Genomic DNA, 24,769 nt, shown 5'->3' with positions numbered 1-24,769 from the left:
GCCTCTAAGAATGGACACAATTTCTAAACCAGAAAGCATTGTACAGGTATAATTTACTCTTGTTTGATGGCAGTTACCAAAAAGATGATGCTCAAAGCCTAGGGGATATTGGTTTATAGCATGCATTACTGTCTGACATACACATAGCAATTGTAAGAAGATGCTCTCGAGCCTAGGGGTAGCTAAGTTAAGAAGGGAAGATAAAAATGAGATGCAAAATTTTTCAGACAAAAAGAATCAGGATTATAGCTCTGAACTGGGTCACGCTTTTATAAACTGGAACTTGATGCTGTTGCGAGGAATGCTGAAAACAGTGGAAACTGAAAGTGCCCCAAGCAGGATCAAACCCTACTCCTATGGAGTAACATTTGAGACAAAGATACACACGGTGATGTACAAGACAGAGGAGGACATGTTCCCTGTCCCGGAAGCTTACAATCTAAACAGACAACAGAAATCAAGGAGAAAATAAATAGGATGGTTCAGAGAAACTCAACCCATAGCAGCTTTTTAAAAGTTTATATGAAATGGGTGAGTAACTGCCTTTTTAATTAAAAGAATTAGCTGGTAGGCTTTAATCAGTAACGAGTTTTGAGGGATTTGAATGAACAAAAAAGCTGGAGAATATCTGGAGTGGTCAGACAGAAGTCCTTGAAACTGCATATGAGAGAGGGAAGGATAAGCAGGAAATGAGAGCAGAGATGTAGGCAGGGGCAGATGCTTGAAGGCCATTTCCATACACGGGGCCCTCTGTTACCACTTCTGCTATTTATCCTGAAGGAAAACCATGCAGCGTTTGATATAACCAGATATAACCATCTGAAAAAAATCACACTGCCTTCTAGTTTTTAGTCTATGGACTGTTTGCCTATACCTCACAAAATAAAGGCTGAGGAAAAGACTTCTGGGAGGGAAAAAGTCAACATTTGATCTACTGGACAGATGTCTTCCTAGTTTTAGTGCTATTTGGGCAAGGATGGAAAGTAGTTGACCAGAGTAACCTTTGTATTGGGTGTATCACCCCTGCAGCTGTACAGTGAGATCATGACCAACTGCATGGCTTGCATACAATCACTGAAAGACTAGCAGCTATGAAATGTGTGCCATATCACACAGCAAAGGGACCTAAACTCACAATCTGGATCTACAGTGGCAATGTAATGAAAGAGAACCAACGTATTCTCTGTTTTTCCTCTTTCTAGATTTGGGCCTAATGACCATTTTCCTCAGTCAATCACACTGTCTCGTTTAAAAGACTCACCATTTTTAATTGTTATCTCCATCAGCGTATCCAAAATCTGCACTGAAACATAGTAGTCTGAATGAACTGACATCATCTGTTGAAAGAAGCATTGCAAACTAAATTACGTATTAGGTACACTGCAGTTTTATTAATAAAATAACCTGAATCCTTGTTAAGAGAAGAAACACATTACAAAAAGATAAATGCCAAAGCCTCCTAAGCAAGGAACAATGTGAGGCATGATACCACAGGTTATTTGGGTTATTTGCAAAAAGAAAAGGAGTACTTGTGGCACCTTAGAGACTAACCAATTTATTTGAGCATAAGCTTTCGTGAGCTACAGCTCACTTCATCGGATGCATACTGTGGAAACTGCAGAAGATATTATATACACAGAGACCATGAAACAATACCTCCTCCCACCCCACCCTCCTGCTGGTAATGGCTTATCTAAAGTGATCACTCTCCTTACAATGGGGGGGGGGGAAAAGAGAGAGAGAGAGAGAAAGAGAGAGAGAGAGAGAGAGAGAGAGAGAGAGAGAGAGAGAGAGAGAGAAGAGAGAGAGAGAGAGAGAGAGAGAGAGAGAGAGAGAGAGAGAGAGAGAGAGAGAGAGTGTGTTTGTTTTGTGGGGGGCGAGGGTGAGAAAACCTGGATTTGTGCTGGAAATGGCCCAACTTGATCATCACACTCATTGTAAGGAGAGTGATCACTTTAGATAAGCTATTACCAGCAGGAGAGTGGGGTGGGAGGAGGTATTGTTTCATGGTCTCTGTGTATATAATGTCTTCTGCAGTTTCCACAGTATGCATCCGATGAAGTGAGCTGTAGCTCACGAAAGCTTATGCTCAAATAAATTGGTTAGTCTAAGGTGCCACAAGTACTCCTTTTCTTTTTGCGAATACAGACTAACACGGCTGTTACTCTGAAACCTGATCTCTGAATCTTGACCTCTTCCCCTCAGAAACATTTGAGATGTAGCAAACAGTAAAGAAAAATTGGTAAGGAGGGAGAGCAGCATATCCTAAAACCAGCAGTACTGTATTAATCCATTTGGAGACCATCTTCCTGAATATTGTTGGAGAACTGGGGAGGAAGGTTTTTTAAAGATATAAAGACAACCCTAAAGAAGATTTCCTAAATGGTGGTTCACGTCTTTTCCTAAGGCCAATGTGGCAAGTGGGCTCCTGCCTTCTGGAATCAGTTTTTCGGAAGCTGCATATTCTCCAATGATTCAGAACTTGACCCACCTACTCATGCATGTTGAGGATTTTGGGCAAGATGAATAATTCCTTGTGATAAATGGAAGGATGTTTACCTTGATAATAAATGAACTACAGAGAACTGCTGTATGTAATATGCTGTAAAGCCAGTGCCTTCTAAGAGCAGAGACTTCAGACTCTTTCTGTGTAAGTCTTTGACACCAGGAAGCATGTCTTTATGGAGAGAAAGAACGGAGGGGACATCTACTTTCCAGTGACTTGATAGGTTGCAAGAGCTTATAACCCTACTCCCAGGTTGGAAAACAGCTAACTTTTGGATAGACAAATTGCCCTAAAAACTTTGATATCAAAGTCTCTGAGCTACCTTATGACAAACCTGTGAACACTATTTGCTGTTGAGATGCAACTGTTCAACTCCAAGTCTAGGATGAGCTGCAAGTAATCCAGTGGAGATGGAATCTCTGGTTTCCAAGTTGATTCCCCCCCCCCCCCCCCGAAACCATTACTAGAACTGTCAATACTCCGTATAAGCTGAAAAAGGTAAAATGCCCACAAGAAAGCTAGGAGAGTACCTTGTTTAGCAACTGCTGCTGAACAGCCAAGCTACCCCGTTTAGGTAGTTGAGGCGGTTTCCAAGAACAGACTATGGGACGGGAGAGGCTGTCTGCAGAGAAGGAACTGTTACATCTCTTCATTTAACTAGTTGAGAACCATGTATTCTTGGGCAATTGGGGTGACCACTGATTGCTTCTTCAGTTTTGATCTTCTGAATCACTCATTTAGTAGTTGCGTGAGGGGCTGGAAAAAGAGTGGTGTCAGAGCTATTTATCAGAATCCCACATGCCTGAATCATGTGACCAGGAAAGTACCCTGGGGTGCTTCCTGTATGGCCCCTGGGGATGAAGCTCTGATGAGAATGTCAAGATGAATTCCTGGACTCCTTAAGTCTGGCTAGTGTCACTACTGACAACTTCAGAGCATCCTGGGGGCAGAAGACAGACTAAAAAGTAATGCTTTTTGTGGTGATTTCTGCAACTGAGCAATAGAAGTTAAACAGGTCTGAGAGACATGCAGATAAGCTTCTGCCATAACCACCAGTGTCAATATGTTTGATGGAGAAATTTCTGCTATAACTGCAACTAGAGTCTCCATCTTGAACTTTGCCCTCATCTAGCTGTTCATTCTCCTGAGGTCCAAGACAGGTCAAACTCTTCATAATCTATTCTTTACTGTGGAGAATACAGACTACGGCCTTGAGCATCTTTTATCACGAAAGACAGGCTTTAAGACCCTTAACTATAGAAGTGAAAGGTCTCCTTCAGTCAGTTTAATTTTTCTCAGGGTCTAAAGAGGAAATGAAGGGTGTGGAGGAGCTCCAGAGAACATCTATACTGTACAGACTCCTGTACCCACATGTCTGAAGTCAACAGCATCCATATGATAGACAAGAGATATTCCACCCTTAGGCCTGTTTCAGGACAGAACCACCCCTGTTGAGGGTCTCTACAGAAGCCTGCTGGTGATAGGGGAAGCGTCACAAGGGAATGGAAAACCTGATTTGCTGTCCAGAGTCAGAGCCCCTTCCCCAGCATAAGATTCTATGGAATGGGAGCAGGTGTGGCAGAGCTCCCCAATCCTTCTGACTCCTGACAGAAAGAGCACCTACTGGTCTTCTACTTGCACTGTTTGGCCAGCTCTGCCTTGATTGGGGAGGGAAGAGGCGAAAAAAGGAGTTTGGTAGATGATCATACTAGACAGACTGGGTACAAGAAATTTGATCTCCTAAAAGGGATAACAGGGATGGGAAGATGGAAGAGAGAGCTTTCTGTTGTCCCCAAAATAAGATTTAAGACACTAGGATTCTAAAGAATAAGGCAGGATTACTGAAGTCCTATTCTGTTTGTAGTGCCAGGAAGGTGAAAAGACCGAAGTGGCATGGCCAAGCCCCAGAACCCCACAGTGTCTGAAATGTCTCTGGTGTTTGCAGGAAGAGAGGTGCAGCTGAAATATTTCAGATTGGAGGACAGATCAGGATCCAGAAAGACAGGGTGATTTATGTTTAAATTAGAAACTGATCTAATAGGTTCACAATCTTGGGTATTCTAACTGTATGACTGTATAACTATATGTCCCCAAATAAACTAATCATGAATATAATTGTACCTAGGAGAAGTGAAAAATAGCAGTGATCTTACCTGAAACAGCCACTTCAAAACTGGCATGGGGCACTGTGTACAACTGTAAGCACAACTGAGGAAACCCTGAGTTGTTAAAGAAAGCTGCTGTGTTACCTCTGATCTGTGAAAATAGTTAGAAAGAGAACAGAAATCAATTTGGTGACAAAATCGACATCTCCAAAACCATAAAAACAGTATTTCCCCCCCCCCAAGATCTCACTTAACGAGAATTCTGAGTTTATGAAACATCCATTACAAATATTCTTTTCACTATATTCCTGGTGGATACAAGTTGCAGGCCATGTCTATGCTACAGAATTAAGTCACCTTAAGTTTTGACAATGATCATAAGTTGCTCTAACATCAGTGGAGCACGTCCACGCAACATTGTGTCAGCTGAGCACGTCCACAGTCATTGCTCTTGCATTGACAGAGAGTGTGTTGGATTAGGGGTAGCTATTCCACTGTACAACTCACCACCCTTTGTGACCCTCTGCTGCTGGGAGCTCTGGGAATGGATCATAGTGCATTATGGGGCTGTGCATGCCATCCTGTGATGCAAGTCTTTCCATCCCATCATTCCATGGGCTTCCTACCTCATTTCACACCATTTTTCAACAGCCCTAGTAAACTGTGTGCCCACTGCCGGTAATTGACAGTATGGATCCTCAGCTACCGATCACTGTGATGCTGAGCATACGAACACAAGGCAACTGGTCCGGCAGTTTTCCATGAGCTGCAGAACAGGGTGAACTGGTGTTCCCTGCTCTGCAGTCTGCTATGGAAACAAATAATTCAAGATTGCTGCTGCCATTCACAGAACAGCTTGCCAGGGTAGACCATCAGTACTGGGCTAAGGAAACAAGCACTAAGTGGTGGGAATCGCCTCGTGATGCATGTATGGGATGACAAGCAGTGGCTGCAGAACTTTCAGATGCGTAAAGCCACATTCTTAGAACCGTGTGCGAAGCTCACCCCAGACTGAGGTGCAAGGACACCAGAACGAGAGCTGCCCTCACTGTGGAAAAAAGGAGTGGTGATCACTGTGTGGAAGCTGGCAACTCCAGACTGCTAAAAGTCAGTCGCAAATCACTTTGGAGTTGGAAAGTCCACCCTGGGTGCTGCGGTGATGTAATGGCTAGGGCCATTAACTGCATCCAGCTATGAAGGACTGTGACTCAGTAACATCCAAGAAATAATAGATAGCTTTGCGGCAATGAGATTCCCTATCTGCGACGGGGTGATAGATGGAATGCATATCCCAATTTTGACCTCTGACCATCTTGAAACAGATTACATCAACCAAAAGGGTGACTTCTCCATGGTCTTGCAGGCACTGGTGCATCACCCAGGCTGTTTCACTGACTTCAGTGTGGCGTGGTCAGAGAAACTGCACGATGCATACATCTTTCGGAACACTGGAATGTATAGACAGCTGCATGCTGGGACTTTCTTTCCAGAAAATTCCAATGAGGGATGTGCAAATGCTCATAGTGATCCTTGGAGACTGTGCATACCCCGTAGCTCCCGTGGCTCATGAAGCCTTATACAAGAACCTAGCCAGCAGAAAGGAGCACTTCAATAACAGGCTCAGCAGGTGCCAAATGACTGCTGAATATGCCTTTGGCCAATTAAAAGATTGCTGGTGCTGTCTTTTTGGCTGGTTAGACCTCAATGAGGAAAATATTCCAATGGTCATTACAGCCAGCTGTATTCTCCATAATATTTGTGAATCAAAAGGGGAAAGTTTCTTCAGGGATGGGCCACTGATTCTGAGCAGCCAGCTGCCGATTCTGAGCAGCCAGATTCAAGAGCAATTAAAGGGGCGCAGCGGGAGGCTTTTCAAATCAGGGAGGCTTCGAAGGAGCATTTTGACAATGACTCCCAGTAATGTGTCAGTATGTGATGCATTTGGCCAAGTAATGTTGACATGCCACCATGAATTACCCCTGTAGTGCTTGCTTCTTGAGCATTAATTGCAAGGAGCAAATAGTCCTATCTATAGCCAATGTGTTTCAATGTTAGCACTGAGCAATGTATGTATTTCACAAATAAAGACATTTAATTTCAGAGTCTCAAGTCAAACAACAGGATCAAATGCAAACTTTTGGTCAAACAGGGGACACAACAAAGAAGAACAATCTCACAGTTAGGGCTCTCACAGCTGGGTATAACTCCAGCTTTCACTAGGAAACCAGTCCCCCAGCATAGCGTGCACATGGTACGACAAGGGACGAGGAACCTACGATGAATGTGGTGGGGGAATTTGGGGAGCGCATGGACCAGAATTCTGTAGCGGCTGGAGGAGGAGACAGGCACAGATTTGCTGTGATTGCAGGCTAATGAAGGACTTCAACATCTCTGTCTGGTCCTCGAGGACCTTAATTATCCGCTCCTGCCCATGTCCTTTCCTGGCTATCCAGCCTCAGTCTTTCATTGTCTCCCTCCATACTCTTTGTTTCGCTCTATGCTGTATCTGTTGACTGCAGCACCTCCCGAAACATATCCTCCTTTCTCCTCCTGAGTCACTGTCTTATCTGATGGAGGTGCTCTGCTGGTGCGAAGGAGTGTGTTTCTCAAGGGCACATCTGTAGACGAAGGCAAAGAAACAATGAATAGAGACAATATTGTGAGTGCACTCACAGCTGAGACTATCAAAAGTTACACACACCTCTTTCTCACTGTCTCTTGGCTAGCACACAGGTCGCCGTGAGTCCCAATCATGGTGAGTTTGGGGGGAGGAGGGGGGACAGAGGGGACAAAGGGTGTTTTGCGAAGGGGGTTACTATAAGTGGCTTGGGAACCTACTCTGAATATTGGTACATTTTTCCACAGGCTGGGGTAATTGAACCCAATATCTCACTCCTAAGGGTAACCCAGGATGCAAGGGGGCATCTGCTGCATGCAGGTGGCTTCAGACTAGCTCCATAGGCTGCTTGCTTGCATACTGCTCTGGTCCCTGCAAAAATAATTGCTGCGTGGAGCAGCAAAGTTTCCTACAGATGGGGGAGAAACAGAGCAACTCTCCCAAGGAACCTTCAGCAGAGGATTGCAGAATATCTTCAGGAAAGTTTCCTAGAGATCACTATGGAGGATTCCAAAGAGACATCCCTGTGTACACTAAAACTTTTCTGCCGTGGCCCCACTGCATAGATGGACAGGCTCTGTTAATTTCTGTCCCTTACCCCATCCTCCAACCTATAGCAAAGTACATGAGAGCTCAATCTCTTTTCACCATGCAGTATGAAAGCAAAATGAGCACTTACCGGAGCTCCCCTCTCCTGCACATCAGAGCAGGACTGCAGGGACTGGCTAGACCCTTCCAGAGTGGAAAAGAGGTCCTGACTAGCCATGGCACTGGACAACTCTGCCATGTGCTGCACAGCATCCTCCAGCTCCACCTCCTCGTCCACCACTTCCTCATCAGGGCTGAGTCAGCAGTCTCCATTCGCCCCAAAGTATCCACGGGACTCTTGGTGGTGGAGGTGGGGTCGTCGCTGAGGATAGCGTTCAGCTCCTTTTAGAAGTGGCATGCCTTCGGTGCTGAACCAGAGCGACGGTTGGCCTCCCTTGCCTTCTGGTACACCTGCTTCAGCCGCTTTATTTTATCATGACATTGCTGCGTGTCCCTGTCGTGTCCCTCTCCTGCATGTCACTGGCAATCAGCCCATAGGTATTGAAATTCCTATGGCTGGTGCGAAGCTGTGATTGCACAGCCTCCTCTCCCCATATAGTCAGCAGATCTAACAGCTTCTCTGGGCTCTATGCAGGAGCGCGTCTGCTGCATAAAGCCAGCATGGTCAGCCAGGATGATGCCGTGTGAACTGCGCACACCGAGCAAATGAGGAATTTCAAAAATTCCTGGGCCTTTAAACGGGGGAGGGGTGCATACCTGTGTACCTTCAAACTGGTGACCAGAGCAGTCATGAGGGGCATTGTGAAACACCTCCTGGAGGCAAATTAGGAGACATAATCAAGTGAGCTGTCTATACTAACACTGCATTGCTTTAACTACATCGCAATAAATTCTATGCCGCTCCTCGAGGTGGTTTTATTGTGTCAGCATAGCAGGAGAATTACATCAGCAGGAGAAGCATTTCAATGTGTATACCTCTACTGTTTTGCTGACTTTTGTCGACAAAACTGTAGTTTAGACAAGGCCTTAGTCTACTACAGTGGCTGTACCTTATTCATAATAAAACTTTTCAAACTCAGGTGACTAATTTTAAAGCAATTAGTCCTCTCTCAACTGTCATAATATACATTGAAAATTTTAAGATTAAGAAAGAATAATTCGCTTTCAAATATTCACTGGTCTTCATTAAAAGGCATAATTGTTTTAAAGATATGTACTTTTTAAACAGTGTACTAGCTCTACTAATGAAAAAACAAATTCTAAGACTAATTTGGATTATATTTTTATAACCAAATATATGCACTGCTAAGATGGATCAAACCAGTGGCCCCCGCTAGTCCAGTACCCTGCCTCTGAAAATAGGGGCTACCAGTTTCTTTAGTGGAAAAACAGAAGAAACTTTATAGTGAACACTTGTGAAATAAGCCCACGGATGAAGTGTCTTCCTAATTAGATACTGGCTTATACCTTGAAGCATGTGTGTTTTTACCCCTTCTAAGCAACCGTCTCATATAACCATGTATGTTTTTATCATCAGTGTCTAATTTGCTGAATCACTGGCCTCAATTATAGCAACTTCTGGTAAGAGTTCACAGGTTAATTAGGCATAGTAGTATTTCCTTTTATCAGTTTTATACCTGTGGAATTACAATCTTATTGAATCTTTTGTTCCTATATTACGAGAAAGGATAACTAAGAGCATCTAGTTTTCCTTCTATGTCCAAATCATCATTTTGTATACCTCTATCATATACACATATATCCCTTCTCTAAAGTGAAAGGGATAATCACCTCAGTCTCTATTCTGGGAATGGTTTAATAAAATTTAAAAAAAAAACAGAAAAAATTGAAAACTACTTGCATTCCAATATTTTCCTGCAGTATTTAAAAGCCAAACACCGTAGCATCATAAAACAAGAGATTCTGGAGGTGAAACTGACTAACTTAAAAAAAGAATTTAAAAAAGCAGCACAGTCTAATTTCCTGCCCAAGCTCAGCAAAATGCAAAAGGAAAATTAAAAACTGAATAGTGAAACATTCGAAATTTAAAACTGAGTTTTGATCTTTATGAAACTATCAAAGGGGTATAGTGTCAGCTGTTGCTTTTGTGATGTGTATGAAGCCATTTAAAGTACAAGGAAATTTTGCTCTTGTGGGTTACACAGGCATACAAAGGATCTTAGTTCTATGATTAAGCCTTGATAAGGGGGATAGGGATGCCACAGATTGTAACTTTTTTTTAGGTCCCTATTAATTTTATCCTCTGATGATAGGTGAAGAGAAACACTTCTGTTTGTTTCCCCAAAAGGGAATGAAGAGAAGATGCTGGACCCTTGGTTTCCCTCCCCTTCCTCTGGAAAGCAGTATGGACCGATGGATAGGGAACTGGATTATGAGTCAGAAAAATTGGGTTCTTTTTGCAGCTGGTGTGTTATGTGACCTAAGACAAGCCACTTCACCTCTTTTCACATTCAGTTAGGGCCTCTAAACGCTAATGTAAAACAGATAAGGAATTAAGTGCCACCTCCCTATAAGGGAAAGAAGATGGAAGGAGTTTGCCATGACTTACCGTTACTTCCAAATTTTCTCATGACAAGACAGCCGTATGCTTAAATTGGTTCTAGGGGTTTTGTCATGAGACTCAACTAGTTCTTCTGATGGGCTGCGTGATTAGATACGCGAAGGATTCTAGGCTTCACGTCACCCCAGAACATAATGATTAAGCTGTAAAAACTTTTGTTTCAATCCTCCTTAGCATGGCAACCTTTCTACAAATGAGTGCAACAAGTACTACAGCTCACAGTCCATTTTAGGAGACCCGATCTTCTGGGTCTTGCCATACCCAAGCAGCTAACTTTCTTCATTCATTATACTGTATTTTTCAGGTCTGCCTTAGCAAACTGTCAAGCTTGTGAAGGATTCCATGGGCCAAGGATTCCAAGAGCCAACAGAAACAGGGGGAAGCACTCTATCCTGAATCCTTCTTCATCCATGTTAATGAAAAATGGAGGTGGGTTGTTCAGTGAGCCTGGAGGTGGCGTGACTGGGTTTATAAACCGCTCACTGGACAGGCAGGGTTAAGGAGCACCTCTGGGCTCAGGAGGCCCTGTACCTGCCTGTGTCCAGCATTCTTGGGTTGGAGGCGAGATTGAAAAGGCAGCCAAACAGCATAGTTGGGGGTGGCAGGACAGGGAGAAGGATATGCTCTAGGAGCTCCAGGGAAGGAGGTGACCCAATACCGCACCAAGTCAACCCTGGATCGGAACCCAGTGAAGTGGGAGGACCTGGGGTTCCCTACCCTACGTGAGAACTGCACCACGATTGGGCTGCCACTCGGGAACTGTGCCCACAAGGTAGAGCTGCCACCTGGAGCCCTAACCACTAGGCAGGAGACCCAGGTTCCCACCTACAGGGGGAAACAGCAAAGCCTCCTTTCATGCAGTGGCATAATTGTTTTGTAAAGCCCCCTAGGAAAACCTGAGTTCCAGATAAAGGGGTCAGCACTGGTTTTCAAGGTAAGGCAGAACTCACTTCCATCCAAAGGCTTTTTTTTTTTTTTTTTTAAACTCTTCAGAAAAATCTAGACAGTATGACAGCCTTGCAAATAAAGGGCAATAACATTGGGGGGGGGGGAGGAGAAGAAGAGGGGGAAAAAAAATATCCTCACCTAAGAAGGAGTTTTTCTATAGGATTTTGAGGGATGAAACCAGAATTCCTCAAATCAAGGTTTTGTTGATTGAAGATTTTCCCAGAGTTTGAGAAGTGAAATATTTCTTCTCCAGGATGAGAATCAGGAATGGCATCAGATACTACTGAAAACCTCTTTATAAATGCCCTGTAATACACACAATTGTTCTTGTGAACTTAGATAATTGGTACTACCTGTCTGAGACAGTTTTATCCTTGGCTGATGAACATTTCAGCCTTAAACTGAAAAGCCTCTTTAGCCTAGATTCAATACAGTTATTGCCAAGTAATTATGTAGGACCCTGAAGATAAAGTAGGCGCTTGCATTTTAAAAAAACAAAGAGGTAACAGGGATAGGTTACAGGAGCCACATAAATCAGGAGTTCTCAAACTTTTTCTTTCCAAGTCCCCCCCAACTTGCTATAAAAACTCCACAGCCCACCTGTGCCACAACAACTGTTTTTTGCATATAAAAGGCAGGGCCAGCGTTAGCGGGTAGCAAGCAGGGCAATTATCCAAGGCCCCACGCCACAAGGGGCCCCACAAAGCGAAGTTGCTGAGGCTTTGGCTTTAGCCCCAGATGTCGGGGCTCAGAGCCCAGGGCTTTGCCTTTCTGTCCTGGGCCCCAGTGAGTCTAATGTCGGCCCTGCTTGGTGGACCTCCTGAAACCTGCTCAGACCCCTCCGGGGGGCTCAGACCCCTGGTTGAGAACCACTGACATAAACATTACACTGAGTATGCATGCCCATTGGGAGAATAAAGAAACTAAACAACAGATTTAGGTGATATTAAAGAGGAAAAACCTGTGTTCTTCTGACAGATCTCTATCTTCATCAGAGTTTTCTTGCTCTTCGTCTCCAGTTGAAGAATTTAGTCCAATTTCCTGCATGTCTTCTTGTAGTTGCTTCTCTAGTTCATCTATCCTGCAGTGGAGGCAAGAGCAGAACACCCTATTATTGCTAGTCCATTTTTACAACGAACGGAAGTACGATTAGCGTTCAGATCTCTGATTTCAGCATCACATGAAGCACATTATAAGGTGATAAAACTGGCTGAATGTACTCTTCTGAGTATATCAGTTTAAAACAAAAATTTGATGAAGACTACTATAGCTGTATGATCCTACTTGTAAATAATATCAAGAAATTATTAACAACAGGTAAAAGATCAACGGGAAGAATACTCTTTTTCTATTACTTTAAACAGCTTTTGAATTTACTTCTAAGATCAAGTTCGTTACTAGCTAGATTGTCAATAGCACCCCCTCCCATCATCACAAACTGGCATCAATACACATTCCAGCCTATGGCTTTTGCCTTAAGGACATCTTGGAAGGATGCTAATTGATTGCACCCACCAAACTGTGGCTGTTCTGATCCTAGTATGCAGCAAGAACGACGTTAGTGTCTGATAGGCCTACCTCTATAACAGCAACCAACTCAGAAGAAGCGACAGTAAAAAGTCTATGTAAGTATGTACCTGCCTAGCAGCTGTTTGGTGACCTACAATAAGGGAGACGATAGGAACTGGAATGAGACTAAGGACAGGTATACACATCACAAAAGCCACAACTAACACTATGTCCTTTTACTGACAGTCTCATTAACACACATTCAGATGGTCCCTCTAGGTACAGATTGAGGCACACTGGCAGCAGTAGCCAAATCTTAACTTGCTACGGCTCATGCTGTGCCAGTTCTGGGAGGAATAAAGAACCTATGATTCCACAAGCAAGTTTAGCATTTTTCACAAGTATCATTAGTATTATTTACCTTAAAACAACAAACATGCTAACCTTTTGGATTCTTCCTTCTCCTTCAAGAGATGCTCTAGGCTGTTCACATAAGACACTTGACTCACAACAGGCATCTTAGAAAGCTGTAATGAAGTAGTATGAATTTTTTTTTTTATAATGGGGAACACAGTCTTCTTAAGAGGATTCACGGCTAGACAAAAGGCAGCATTCATAATAATAATTTAATCCATCTGCTCAAGAAGATATATTATATGAATTTGCACTTAGAAACATACAGGAGATCCTGAAAAATAAAATCTAAGCCAAAGAGCCCCATTTGACAGATTACACAACCAATTGCAAAGAGCAGAAACATTTTCTCTCAGACAGCACTGACCAGCAGATGAAACATTGGTCTTACCATCTCAGATCTTAGTTCTGTTTTCAGCTCTATTACAAGCTTCCTATGAGGCACTGGGCAAAAAAATCACAACCTCTCTAAGCCTCATTTAACCGATACGTAAAATGGGTGTCAGATACTGCAGTGAAAAGCATCATATAAAAGTTACGCAAACACGCTTGCTAACTTCTTAAGGAAGCGATGCCAGGTTTTACCAAATAAGGGCTGAAGAGAATTAAGGCTAGGCAATAGAATAGAGGAGTCTAAAACACTGGGCACAGGGTTCAGAGCTAGGTGGGGCTAGCAATCACAGAAGCTCAAAGGAACATTTTGGTGGGGAATGAAGAAGCGCTTTTACCAGATCCTGCATTTGATTAACATTTAGAAATTCGACCCCGAGATAGCTTTAGCACAATTCAGGAGCTTTTTTTTAATTTCTGATTTTTGTTCTATATTGTTGTGTGCACACCCTTTAAAAAATAAATAAATAAAACATGAGACTATCCCACAAAAGATATGGTCATGACAATTCTTGAGTAACATACTATTTATCTGTAGTGTCCGTTTAATTCCACAGACACATAACTAGGTAAGATGTTTGCAGTAAATGTATGTGACCAAACATCTGATCTAGTATGTGCCTCTAATTAATGGTCATTACATGTGTGTATAATATTTGTGTTTTTTCAGGAAACAAGGCAAACAGCACACACACATAGACCCCACTATTTCAAGAGTTAGAAACAGAATAAATTTTTATGTAGTCATGATATTTGTAAGACAACTTTGACTAACGTTTTAAAAAAATCAGCTGTTTTCAAGGTAATTAGCCTTCTGTTAGGAGCACTACATTAGGAAAGTCTTATGCTAGAAGTGCTTAAAGTTAACCCTCCTTTATATTTTATTATAAAAATTTAAATTAGAAAAAAAAGCAGCTTTTTTTCCAGGTTGTGCTACTGAACAAATAATTTGTAAAGTGCTAACCTTAAGTTATCCCCATAATACTCATGTAAATTGTAAGATGTGGTTCATCCTAATGGACAGACCGAGGAAAAAAGGAGAAGTGATGGCAGGATAAGTCCTAGCACCTCTTGCAAGTTCCCAAGTATTCTCAGCTTCCTTGAAATTCAGGCTCCCTCAATAGGATGGTCTGATACACTTCAAAGAACACTTCATGCTCACAGGTCAACCTCCTGAGCCTTCACAGCTCACTAACTACCTAGGTTCCCGCTAAGCTGCGTGGTCGCACAGCAGCCTATTAAGCACCGCGCAGGGCTGTGGTGGGGAGAGATGACTCTTCCCCAGTCCCAGACCTGCCGCAGCCCAGGGTGGGGGTGGGAAGAGGTGCCTCTCCCACCCACCCAGGTGCTGCTGCGGGTAGGGCGAGCTGTGGGGAGTTCTCTCTCCCCACTGTAGCGCAGGGCAGCCTGCACCCCAAAGCCCTCATCCCCAGCCCCATCCCAGAGTCCACACCCCCAGCCAGAGTTCTCACCCCTTGCACTCCAACCCTCTGCTCCAGCCCTGAGTCCCCTCCCACACTCCAAACCCCTCGGCCCCACTCCCGCCGCATGAATTTTGTTATGTGCGCCAATATGGCACACATCACCTCCATACTGGTGCACATAACAAAATTCATTCCGCACATGCGTGGAAAAAAATTAGAGTGAACACTGCTAACTACTTTTAAATTCATCAAGGTGGATGAACTTCTAGAGACTGGGGAACAGCTTACTCAGCAGCCAGCCCAACAAATATTGAACTCCCAGAAGAAATGAAGCAGACCAAGGAAGGATCTTGCCACATTCAGGACAGTATGGAAATGTAAAGCCTATTTCTGTTTTAACAGGAAGAGTAAGTGGAAAACAAAGTTCCTGAAACCACTAATATGCTCAAGTGGAAGAGGCCAAAGGAACTTATTTACTTTATGTAATCACTGCAAATGCTCAGATAGCATAGGTATGAGTGTGGTATAATACACGATGAAAGGATGCTCACCATGTTATAGGATCAGAACTGACTACCCAGTTTTACAGCCAATTACACAAGACTTTACAAGAGAGATTCTTCTTACATAGGAAACACTGAAGTGTCAGAAGAAAAACACCGATAAATTTGACTCAGATGAAAAAAATTTTAGCCACTTACAGGACGTTTGGGTGATGGAGTCAAGGTGTCCTGTGAAAGATCCTCAAGACAAGCTCCCTCTGGAGTTCCAGCACATGATTTTGAAGTTGAGGACAGGATATCTTGCAGTGGCAAGAGCATTTCTTCTTCATCGCTGTCCAGATTACAGTCAAAACTCTCATCTTCACTATCAGAACTGATGCTTAATTTTCTATTCAACACAGAAGTTGTTATGGTGGAGCTTTCAATGTTCAACTCATTTGAAATCTGTGAAGAACTAGTGCTATTAGCTGAGCAACCATCTTCAAAATACAGTGAACGTGCAACAACTTTGCCAATCTTTACTGAAAATACAGGCTTCTCAAAAATTTCCACTGAAGGCAAGTTAGAATCATCTTCTGAAGTCTTTACACTGTTCTCTTTTGATTTAGTAAAGTTCTTGTGAGAATCTGAGGGAAGCTGTACATTATCATCTTTACAAAGGATAGGTTCAGTCTGTCTCACTCTGTCTTGCTCTTTCTTAGTTTCCAATACCTGAGATGAACTAGCACTTTCAATGTGGGAAGAAGAATGTAGGCATTTCATTTCTTCTGTGCACACTGTGTTTGACTGAGTTTTAGTTAATTCATGGATATAAGTCTTTACAGTAGCTTTTTCCTGAGAAAAAGATGTTGACTTTTCTAAGAGGAAATGTGAGCGGGTTGCTTGCAACTGATTTTCTTTGGTATCTGCAACATGGATTTGGTCATTTTTATTAGCACAGTGTCCAGAATTTAAAGGTGATAAACCCACATATGAGGAATTACCTTTTTCCTTTTTGTGGCTTATGTCAAAATATTCCTCTGAAAGAGACAAGTCTTCTCTATGTGACATAGCAGCATCCTTTAGTTGCAGAACACCATTACCTGGAGACTCTAGTACAATGTGTTTAATGAATTCAGACTTTCTACTTTGGCATTTTTCAGACGACCTGCTGAAATGAGGTTCATTCAAACTTTGTACCACAGGTTTTCCTGAACTTTTCAAATCCATATTCATAGATATTCTTTTTTTTTTCCCAGGAAAGTCTTTTTGTTTGGACAGTCCCGAAGAAATTTTTGAGTTAAGGCGGAATGACTGGTTTTTCCATATATTAACAGCCTTTTCAGATGACCATCTTGATAGAAGTGGGGAAGAAACTTCAGGTTTTGAAACCTGCTTTGATTGAGATGAATCATCTGTGGAAAAAGTTTGAAAAAAGTTTCATATTTTGTAAAAATTTCAGTGTCTCTCTTGAAACTGTGTCACAACATTCCTCTTTTATAAAGTAGTAAGACAACTGTTAGTTCCTCATTAATGACATAACTGACAAAATGTTTGAGCACAAACAGCAACTCTCTCACTTAGCCCACAGTATTCAGGCTAAGATCAGTTATCTTTAGTTGAGATTATACATGTGCATTACTACTTGTAACTAATTTGGCAATGAAATAAGAACAGTTTCTTTTAAGAAAGGAGCTCAATATCATATTGGGGCACATGCTCCATATGCTAGAATTAAAATATGTTGGACTGATAGTAGCCCAGACTAAGGGAAGAGGGATCATGTCTGAGAACAGAGGAAAGTTTCCGTTAAGTCTGAAGTAATTTATTTCAAATACATTTATTTATACCTGGGCTTCTGAAAACTGATTTTGAAAACAGAATTAAAAGTATCACAGTAACTAACACACTTATCAGATCCCATTCCCTTTTGGATTCTTTTAAAATATAGGTACTGATCTTCTGGGTGGTGGTCCAATTCCAAATTTCTAATTAGGCATTGTCACCTCTGGCAGCCTGGTCGGAGGGGTGGGGGGTAAAAAATGCTACCGTATATAAAGCTATTGGTTGGTAAATCCATCCAACTTAAAGAGAGACCCAAGGATGCCTTCTTCTAAAGCTAAATTTGATACCTGAGACACAGAGCTGGGCAAAAGCACTGTTATTCTGAAAACTGGTGCACTAACATGCACTGTTTATTTTGCTATATTTTGATATTTAAGTAAACAGAATCAATATCTCACATTGTCAACTATGCATTAATTTTGTGATGTTCGCTTTTTAGGTAAGTATGAATCTGTCCTTTTTAAAAAAAAAAAACAGATTAAGCAAAGTGACCTATGCACAAAGTGAATGAAATTCTGCTCTTATTTATTCTAATTAAGGCTATGCTTTAGTCATGGGTATTTTTAGTAAAAAAGTCATGGACAGGTCATGGGCAGTAAACAAAAAGTCCATGACTTTTACCATATACCCCTAACTAAAACTTGGGTGGGGGGTCGTGGGTGCTCAATGGGGAGGGTGCTGTCTGGAATCCTGCTGGTGCTGGGGTTTTTTGTGGGGCGGGCAGGGGCTCCCTACCTAGTTCCGTGTGTCCCCTGCAGCTCCTAGGCGGCGGAGGGGTCAGAGGGCTCCGCGCGCTGCTCCCGGTCCCGCCAGAAGCGCCGGCTGCGTAGCTCCCATTGGCCAGGAACCACAGCCAATGGGAGCTGCGGGGGCAGGGCCTGAGGGCACAGGCAGCACACAGAGCCCCATGGCCCCTCCTCTACCTAGGAGGTGCAGGGCCATGCCAGTGAGAGCCAGGGAGCCCTCCACCCCAGGATAAGTGTCCCCCACACCACCCAAACCCCTGCCCCTAGCCCTGAGCCCCCTCCCACACACCCAAACTGTAGCACAGGCTGCAGAAGTCACGTAGGTCACGGAATCCATGACTTCCGTGACAGACTCGCAGCTTTAATTCTAATGTAAACTCAAAATAATTCCATTGATTTCAATGGAATTACTTTAGGATTTACTCATTTGGTTTAATCTTTTTTTTTAATTCAGTTTATGCAACATCTATATACTGAATAGTACAAAATTATGGTTTAAAAGGAAAGCAATATATTAAAAGTACAGCTGTCAAGTGATTTAAAAAATTAAACGCACTGTTAAACTAATAGAATACTGTCTATTTAAATATTTTTGGATGTTTTCTACATTTTCAAACATATTGATTTCAATTACAGCACAGAATACAAAGTGTACAGTGCTCACTTTATATTTATTTTGACAAATATTTGCACTGTAAAAAACAAAAGAAATAGTATATTTCATTTCACCTAATACATCTCTTTATAATGCAAGTTGAACTTACAAATGCACAAAAAAAATAACTGCATTGAAAAACAATGTAAAAACTTGAGGACCTACAAGTCCACTCAGTCCTACTTCTTGTTCAGCCAATTCCTAAGACAAACAAGTTTGTTTACATTTACAGGAGATACTGCTGACAGCTTCTTATTTACGTCACCTGAAAGTGAGAAAAGGTGTTCACATGGTACTTTTGTAGACGGCATTGCAAGGTATTTACATGCCAGATATGCTAAACATTCATATGCCCCTTCGTGCTTTGGCCACCATTCCAGAGGACATGCTTCCATGTTGATGATGCTCGTTAAAAAAACGTGTTAATTACATTTGTGACTGAACTCCTTGGGGGAGAATTGTATGTCTCCGGTTCTGTTTTACCTGCGTTCTGCCATATATTTCATGTTATAGCAGTCTCGGGTGATGACCCAGCACGTGTTCATTTTAAGAACACTTTCACAGCGGATCTGACAAAACGCAAAGAAGGTACCAATGTGACATTTCTAAGGATAGATACAGCCGCCGACCCAAGGTATAAGAATCTGAAGTGCCCTCCAAAATCTGAGAGGAGCGAGGTGTAGAGAATCCTTTCAGATGTCTTAAAAGAGCAACACTCCAATGCAGAAACTACAGAACCCAAACCACCAAAAAAGAAAATCAACCTTCTGCTGGTGGCATCTGACTCAGATAATAAAAATGAACAGGCATCCGTCCACTTTGCTTTGGATTGTTATTGAGCAGAACCCATCATCAGCATGTACGCATGTCTTCCGGAATAGTGGTTGAAGCATGAAGGGATAGATGAATCTTTAGCACATCTGGCACATAAATATCTTGTGATGCTGGCGACAACAGTGCCATGCAAACACCTGTTCTCACTTTCAGGTGACACTGTAAACAAGAAATGGGCACCATTATCTCCTGAAAATTGTAACCAAACTTGTTTGTCTGAGCAATTGGCTGAAGTAGGACTGAGTGGACTTGTAGTGCTAAAGTTTCACATTGTTTTGATTTTGAGTGCAGCTATGTAACAAAAAAACCCCAAACTACATTTGTAAGTTACACTTTAAAGATAAAGAGATTGCAATACAGTACTTGTATGAGGTGAATTGAAAAAGTTTCATCATTTTTACAGTGCAAATATTTGTAATAAAAATATACAGTGAGCACTGTATACTTTGTATTCTGTGTTGTAATAGAAATCAATATATTTGAAAATGTAAAAAAAATCCAAAACTATTTAATAAATTTCAATTGGTATTCTTCTATTGTTTAATAGTGCAATTAATTTTTTTAATCAGTTAATTTTTTTGAGTTAACTGCGATCAATCGACAGCCCTAATTAAAAAGTAAAACCATTATTTTTTTTTAAACAGTTGAAAAAGACAAAAGTTGTAAAAACTACAACAATAAAGGTGGAATTTCCAAATTAATCTTGAATCCATATTGTGGTTTCTATGTTTAAAGGTCTTAGGAATTCATGCTTAATCCTTTTATAGCAAACTGATAACACAGCTCATTTCTGCAACATCATATCCTGATTTAATTATATATACACTAGAGAAAGACCAGGTAAGTGAGGTAATATCTTTTATTGGACCAAGTTCTGTTGGTGAGAGAGACCAGCTTTCAAGTTTACAAAAGCCCTCATCTCTCTAATATCCGGTGACCAACATGGCTACAGCACCACTTAATTACATACTGTATTTTAATACTTTCAGCAGCTCCAAGTCATTTTTAAACTTTGCCACACCAGACCAAACCACTGCAAAGCAGAAATAGTTAGGTCTGTTTAACTGACATTACTTAAAAAAACCCACAGAATATTTGTGGTACAGTTTCATGTTTAGTTTCTTAGTTACTGATGAGCCTCTATGAAATTATGAGAGTCTCAGTTCATCTTCATACACATACAAGGAGTATTCAAACTTCAAAAGGAATCTAGCCATTAATAAAGGACAATCATTAAAATGAGATAACCTATTTGCTCCAACTAATTCTACATCATTAGCATTGTTGTTTCTACCTGAGGCAGTCTCCCATGAAGCAGAGCTTGATCTTTTTCTTAAAAGACATCCATTGCCCTGTTAATAAGATGAAAAAAAAAAAAGTTACTTGGTTGAGCGTAACAGTGTTTTTAAACAGGGCTCACCGGTTGGTGAAATAAATACCATATTCAATTTTAGAAAAAAATACCAATGCCATTTCCATTTATTTAAAACTACTTTTTGTTTCTCTTGGCTGTAAGGTTCACATCTAAAAGAGTGTTATGCTTTAACTCAGGGGTTCTCAAACTTCATTGCACCGCGACTCCCCTCTGACAACAAAAATTACGACATTACCCTAGGAGTGGGGACCAAAGCCCAGGCCCACACAAGCCCTGTCACCCCAGGCCGGGAGAAGGGCGCAAAACCCAAGCTCAAGGCTTCAGCCCCAGGCAGGAAGCCTGTAACCTGAGCCCCGCCACCCATGGCTAAGGCCGAAGCCAGAGCCCCACCGCACAGGGATGAAGCCCTCGACACCAGCAAGTCTAACACCACCACTGGTGACCCTATTAAAATAGGGTCATGACCACTTTGGACTCCCCAGCCACAGTTTGAGAACCGCTGCCTTAATTCTAAGGTTGTAAATACCTAAAAAGTGGCACACAGGGAGAGAGGATCACTGCTTCACCTAAAATTACCTTGTCAAAAACATAAGCTTTTTTTTTTTTTTTTTAAAATAAAATGCCATCAGTTATATCAATATACTTCACTTCATACTATTTTTGCACACTTGTACTGGTTTCCAGCATCAGTACACCTGCCTTTGCATTTAAGTTTACCACTGGGAGAGGGACTACAATTTCCATCAAAGCACTGTGTTTGCACTGAAAATTGAGAATGAAAGCAGACCACTGCTGCCAGGAAGAGAGCTAATGTCCCTTCCTATTGCTCAATGCTTATGGCTAAGGTTATGAATTATCAGATGGGTCCTCAAGATTTGGTGTATTAGAGTAAACTTTACCTAGCTTCGGTAGTCTTCTGTTTTAACCAGGCAACTTTTCAGCTAGTTGTTTCTGATTAACCTAAAAATAGCTAGTAATCACTTTATCAATGCTTTGCTTAAAAAGACAATACTATGTAATATATTCTGTATGTAAATCACATTCATCTAAAATATTGGTCAGAGGTTTGGCCCTTATTGACACTTGCAGACATACCTGATTTGATATACCTGGTCCTAAGAATACCTTTACTGGACTGAAGGGCTGCAGTTTAGGTTGTTCCATTCTTTGTCTCTTCTTCTCTCCTTCTCTGCAGTAAGTTTCCAGTGGTAACCAAAACTGAGATTCAACGGGGCTGTACTGGAGCTTTGTGGAATGCCCTGCTTTTTGGCACAAAGGTTTATTGTTCACGTTACCATTACTTCTGGCATAGTTTTTTAAGATGTCAACTTCTGATGTTGAAACCCATTTGCTGGCAACATCTGAACTGGCCTCCTCTAGATCCACGCAGTCAATCCGCTGTTCCCTACCATTTTCATAAAACGGTGTTCTTGTTTTAATTGGACACTTTTCATTCCTCCCAGGTTCTCTCTTACTAGTCGTATCCTTTTTTGTCAAGGAATAGCTGGGAGAGCCTGCAGACATAAGGAGTTTTCGAACCACAACCTTCGGATACTTTGTGTTTAGCACCATGCATGGTCTAGTCTCTAAAATTTTTGGACTGTCCTTTCTCTCTCTGTTAGCTCCTCTCAATAAGTCATCCATTACAGGACTCTTGTTTGGCGATTGGACTGGAATCCTTTCCCTTCTAGCTTTCTTCTGAGATGATATTTTCTTTTCAAATCGTTCTGTACATATGACTGACAGTTCAACATCCCCATTTTTTACATTTCTTTTGTCCGGAGAACACAATACAATTCTGTCTTTATTGCCAAATTTAAAGAGATACAAAATATAAAATTAATTATGCATAATTTAGTCACCACACTATTACAGAGAGAAATAAAAAAGCTTTTAGACACAAAATATGAAGTAACAATGCAGAACCTACAGTCAAATAAAGAAAAGGTATGTCTGTCCTGCAAAAAAAGGGTGTATCCTTAATTCAGTTTTAAAAGGGTGTGTCCTTAACATGGCAGTGAAGAGCAACACAGTTTTTAACTCTGTTTAGCAGCTTGAGTTAAAACCTCTATGGGAACCCAAGTTAAAAACTAATTTGGATTAGCAGCTTGAGTTCAATGCCATGCTCCCAGAGACTAACTCAACCTGCTAACCAAAGTTAAAAACTGAGTTGCTGTCTCTCTACTGCTAGTTTAGTTAACTAACCCAAATTCAGAACACACCTTTTTTGCACAGCATAGACCGGAGCGGGCAAACTTTTTGGCCTGAGGGCCACATCAGGTTTCCAAAATTGTATGGAGGACCGGTTAGGGGAGGCTGTGCCTCCTCAAACAGCCAGGCATGGCCTGGCCCCCGACCCCTATCCAACCCCCCCTGCTTTTCTCCCCCTGATGGCCCCCCCTGGACTCCTGCCCCATCCACCACCACCCCCCCGACCACCCACGCCCCGCCCTCCTTCTCTCCTCCTACTCCCTCCCCGCCCCCCCAGCCCTGCCACCCAGAGCATTGTGCCAGTAGCACCATGAGCTGAGGCTGGGGGAGGACGGGGCGGGGGTGGTCAGGGGACAGGGAGTGGTGGATGGGGCAGGAGTCCCAGGGGGGCCATCAGGAGGAGAAAAACAGGGAGGGTTGGATAGGGGTCGGGGGCCAGGCCATGCCTGACTGTTTGAGGAGGCACAGCCTCCCCTAACCAGCCAGGAGCTCAGGGGACCAGGCAGGAGGGTCCCATGGGCCAGATGTGGCCCGCGGGCTGTAGTTTGCCCACCTCTGGCATAGACATATCCACAGACTCCATCTTTCTCTCTCACCAGCCAAACAGACTATTAAGTAATTCAGTGTTCACTTGCACTACGTAAATTATTTCGAACAGTATTTTAATGCCCAAAACATAAAAATGAAACTGTGTCATAGCTTGGGTTACTATCCACCATCTAGCTTAACTAGCCTCAATGGAAAGGAAATTTGTAACCTTGCCATTATTACCCTACTAGAATTCATGCAGGGTTACATCGGACCTATTTGATCAACAACATTACACACACATCTGGTTATACAGCTAAGGCAGGGGTGGGTAAACTTTTTGGCCCGAGGGCCACATCTGGGTGGGGAAATTGCATGCAAGGCCATGAATGTAGGGCTGGGGCAGGGAATGCGGGGTGTGGGAGGGGGTACGGTGTGCAGGAAGAGGTTCAGGGCAAGGGGTTGGGGCACAGAAGGGGTGTGGGGTGCACGAGGGGGCTCAGGGCAGGGGGTTGGGACGCAGGAGGGGACTTGGGACAAGGGGTTGGGGTGCAAGCTCTGGCCCGGCGCCACTTACCTGCAGCGGCTCCGGGGTGGCAGCAGCACCCAGCGGGGCTAAAACAGGTTCCCTGCCTGCCCAGGCCCCACCGCTCCCGGAAGTGGCCAGCACCATGTCTCTGCAGCCCGAGGGCTCCACACGCTGCCCTCGCCTACGGGTACCTCCCCCAAAGCTCCTACTGGCTGCGGTTCCCCATCCCTGGCCAATGGGAGCTGCAGGGGACGGTGCCAGAAGGCAAGGGCAGCGCACAGAGCCCTCTGCCATCCTGGCCCCCCCGGGATGTGGTGCCGGCTGCTTCCGGGAGCAGTGCGGAGCCCGTGGTGCCACGAGGGTGGTGATCTGGCCCGCATCCAATGCCCTAACTGCCTGGATCCGGCCCGCAGGCCATAGTTTGCCCACACCTGAGCTAAGATCTTCTATAGATTACAAGTTTCGCAACTGGAAATAAGTTTAGTTAGATTTCTGCACTTGTATAATTTAAGAAAACTCAT

At 42.8% G+C, this 24,769-nt stretch overlaps 1 protein-coding gene across 2 annotated transcripts in view; it reads right to left on the bottom strand.

The window, feature by feature from the left end:
* SLF2 (SMC5-SMC6 complex localization factor 2) overlaps window positions 1-24,769 on the bottom strand; it is a 66,240-nt gene that overhangs the window by 24,399 nt on the left and 17,072 nt on the right. For both annotated transcript variants that reach the window (XM_084633282.1, XM_084633281.1), the window contains exons 3-10: window positions 22,076-22,782; window positions 20,900-20,957; window positions 15,745-16,940; window positions 13,260-13,342; window positions 12,268-12,387; window positions 11,445-11,612; window positions 4,660-4,762; window positions 1,262-1,337 (exon numbers count right to left, since the gene is read on the bottom strand). In XM_084633282.1, coding sequence (XP_084489408.1) covers window positions 1,262-1,337; window positions 4,660-4,762; window positions 11,445-11,612; window positions 12,268-12,387; window positions 13,260-13,342; window positions 15,745-16,940; window positions 20,900-20,957; window positions 22,076-22,782 — 2,511 coding nt within the window. The remainder of the gene's footprint in view (window positions 1-1,261; window positions 1,338-4,659; window positions 4,763-11,444; window positions 11,613-12,267; window positions 12,388-13,259; window positions 13,343-15,744; window positions 16,941-20,899; window positions 20,958-22,075; window positions 22,783-24,769) is intronic.

The sequence above is a fragment of the Lepidochelys olivacea genome (assembly GCF_965140295.1).
Source record: "Lepidochelys olivacea isolate rLepOli2 genome assembly, chromosome: 7".
Classification (NCBI taxonomy): domain Eukaryota; kingdom Metazoa; phylum Chordata; order Testudines; family Cheloniidae; genus Lepidochelys; species Lepidochelys olivacea.
Note: the sequence above shows the minus strand (reverse complement) of the source record. Positions and strands in the feature narration are given on the sequence as shown.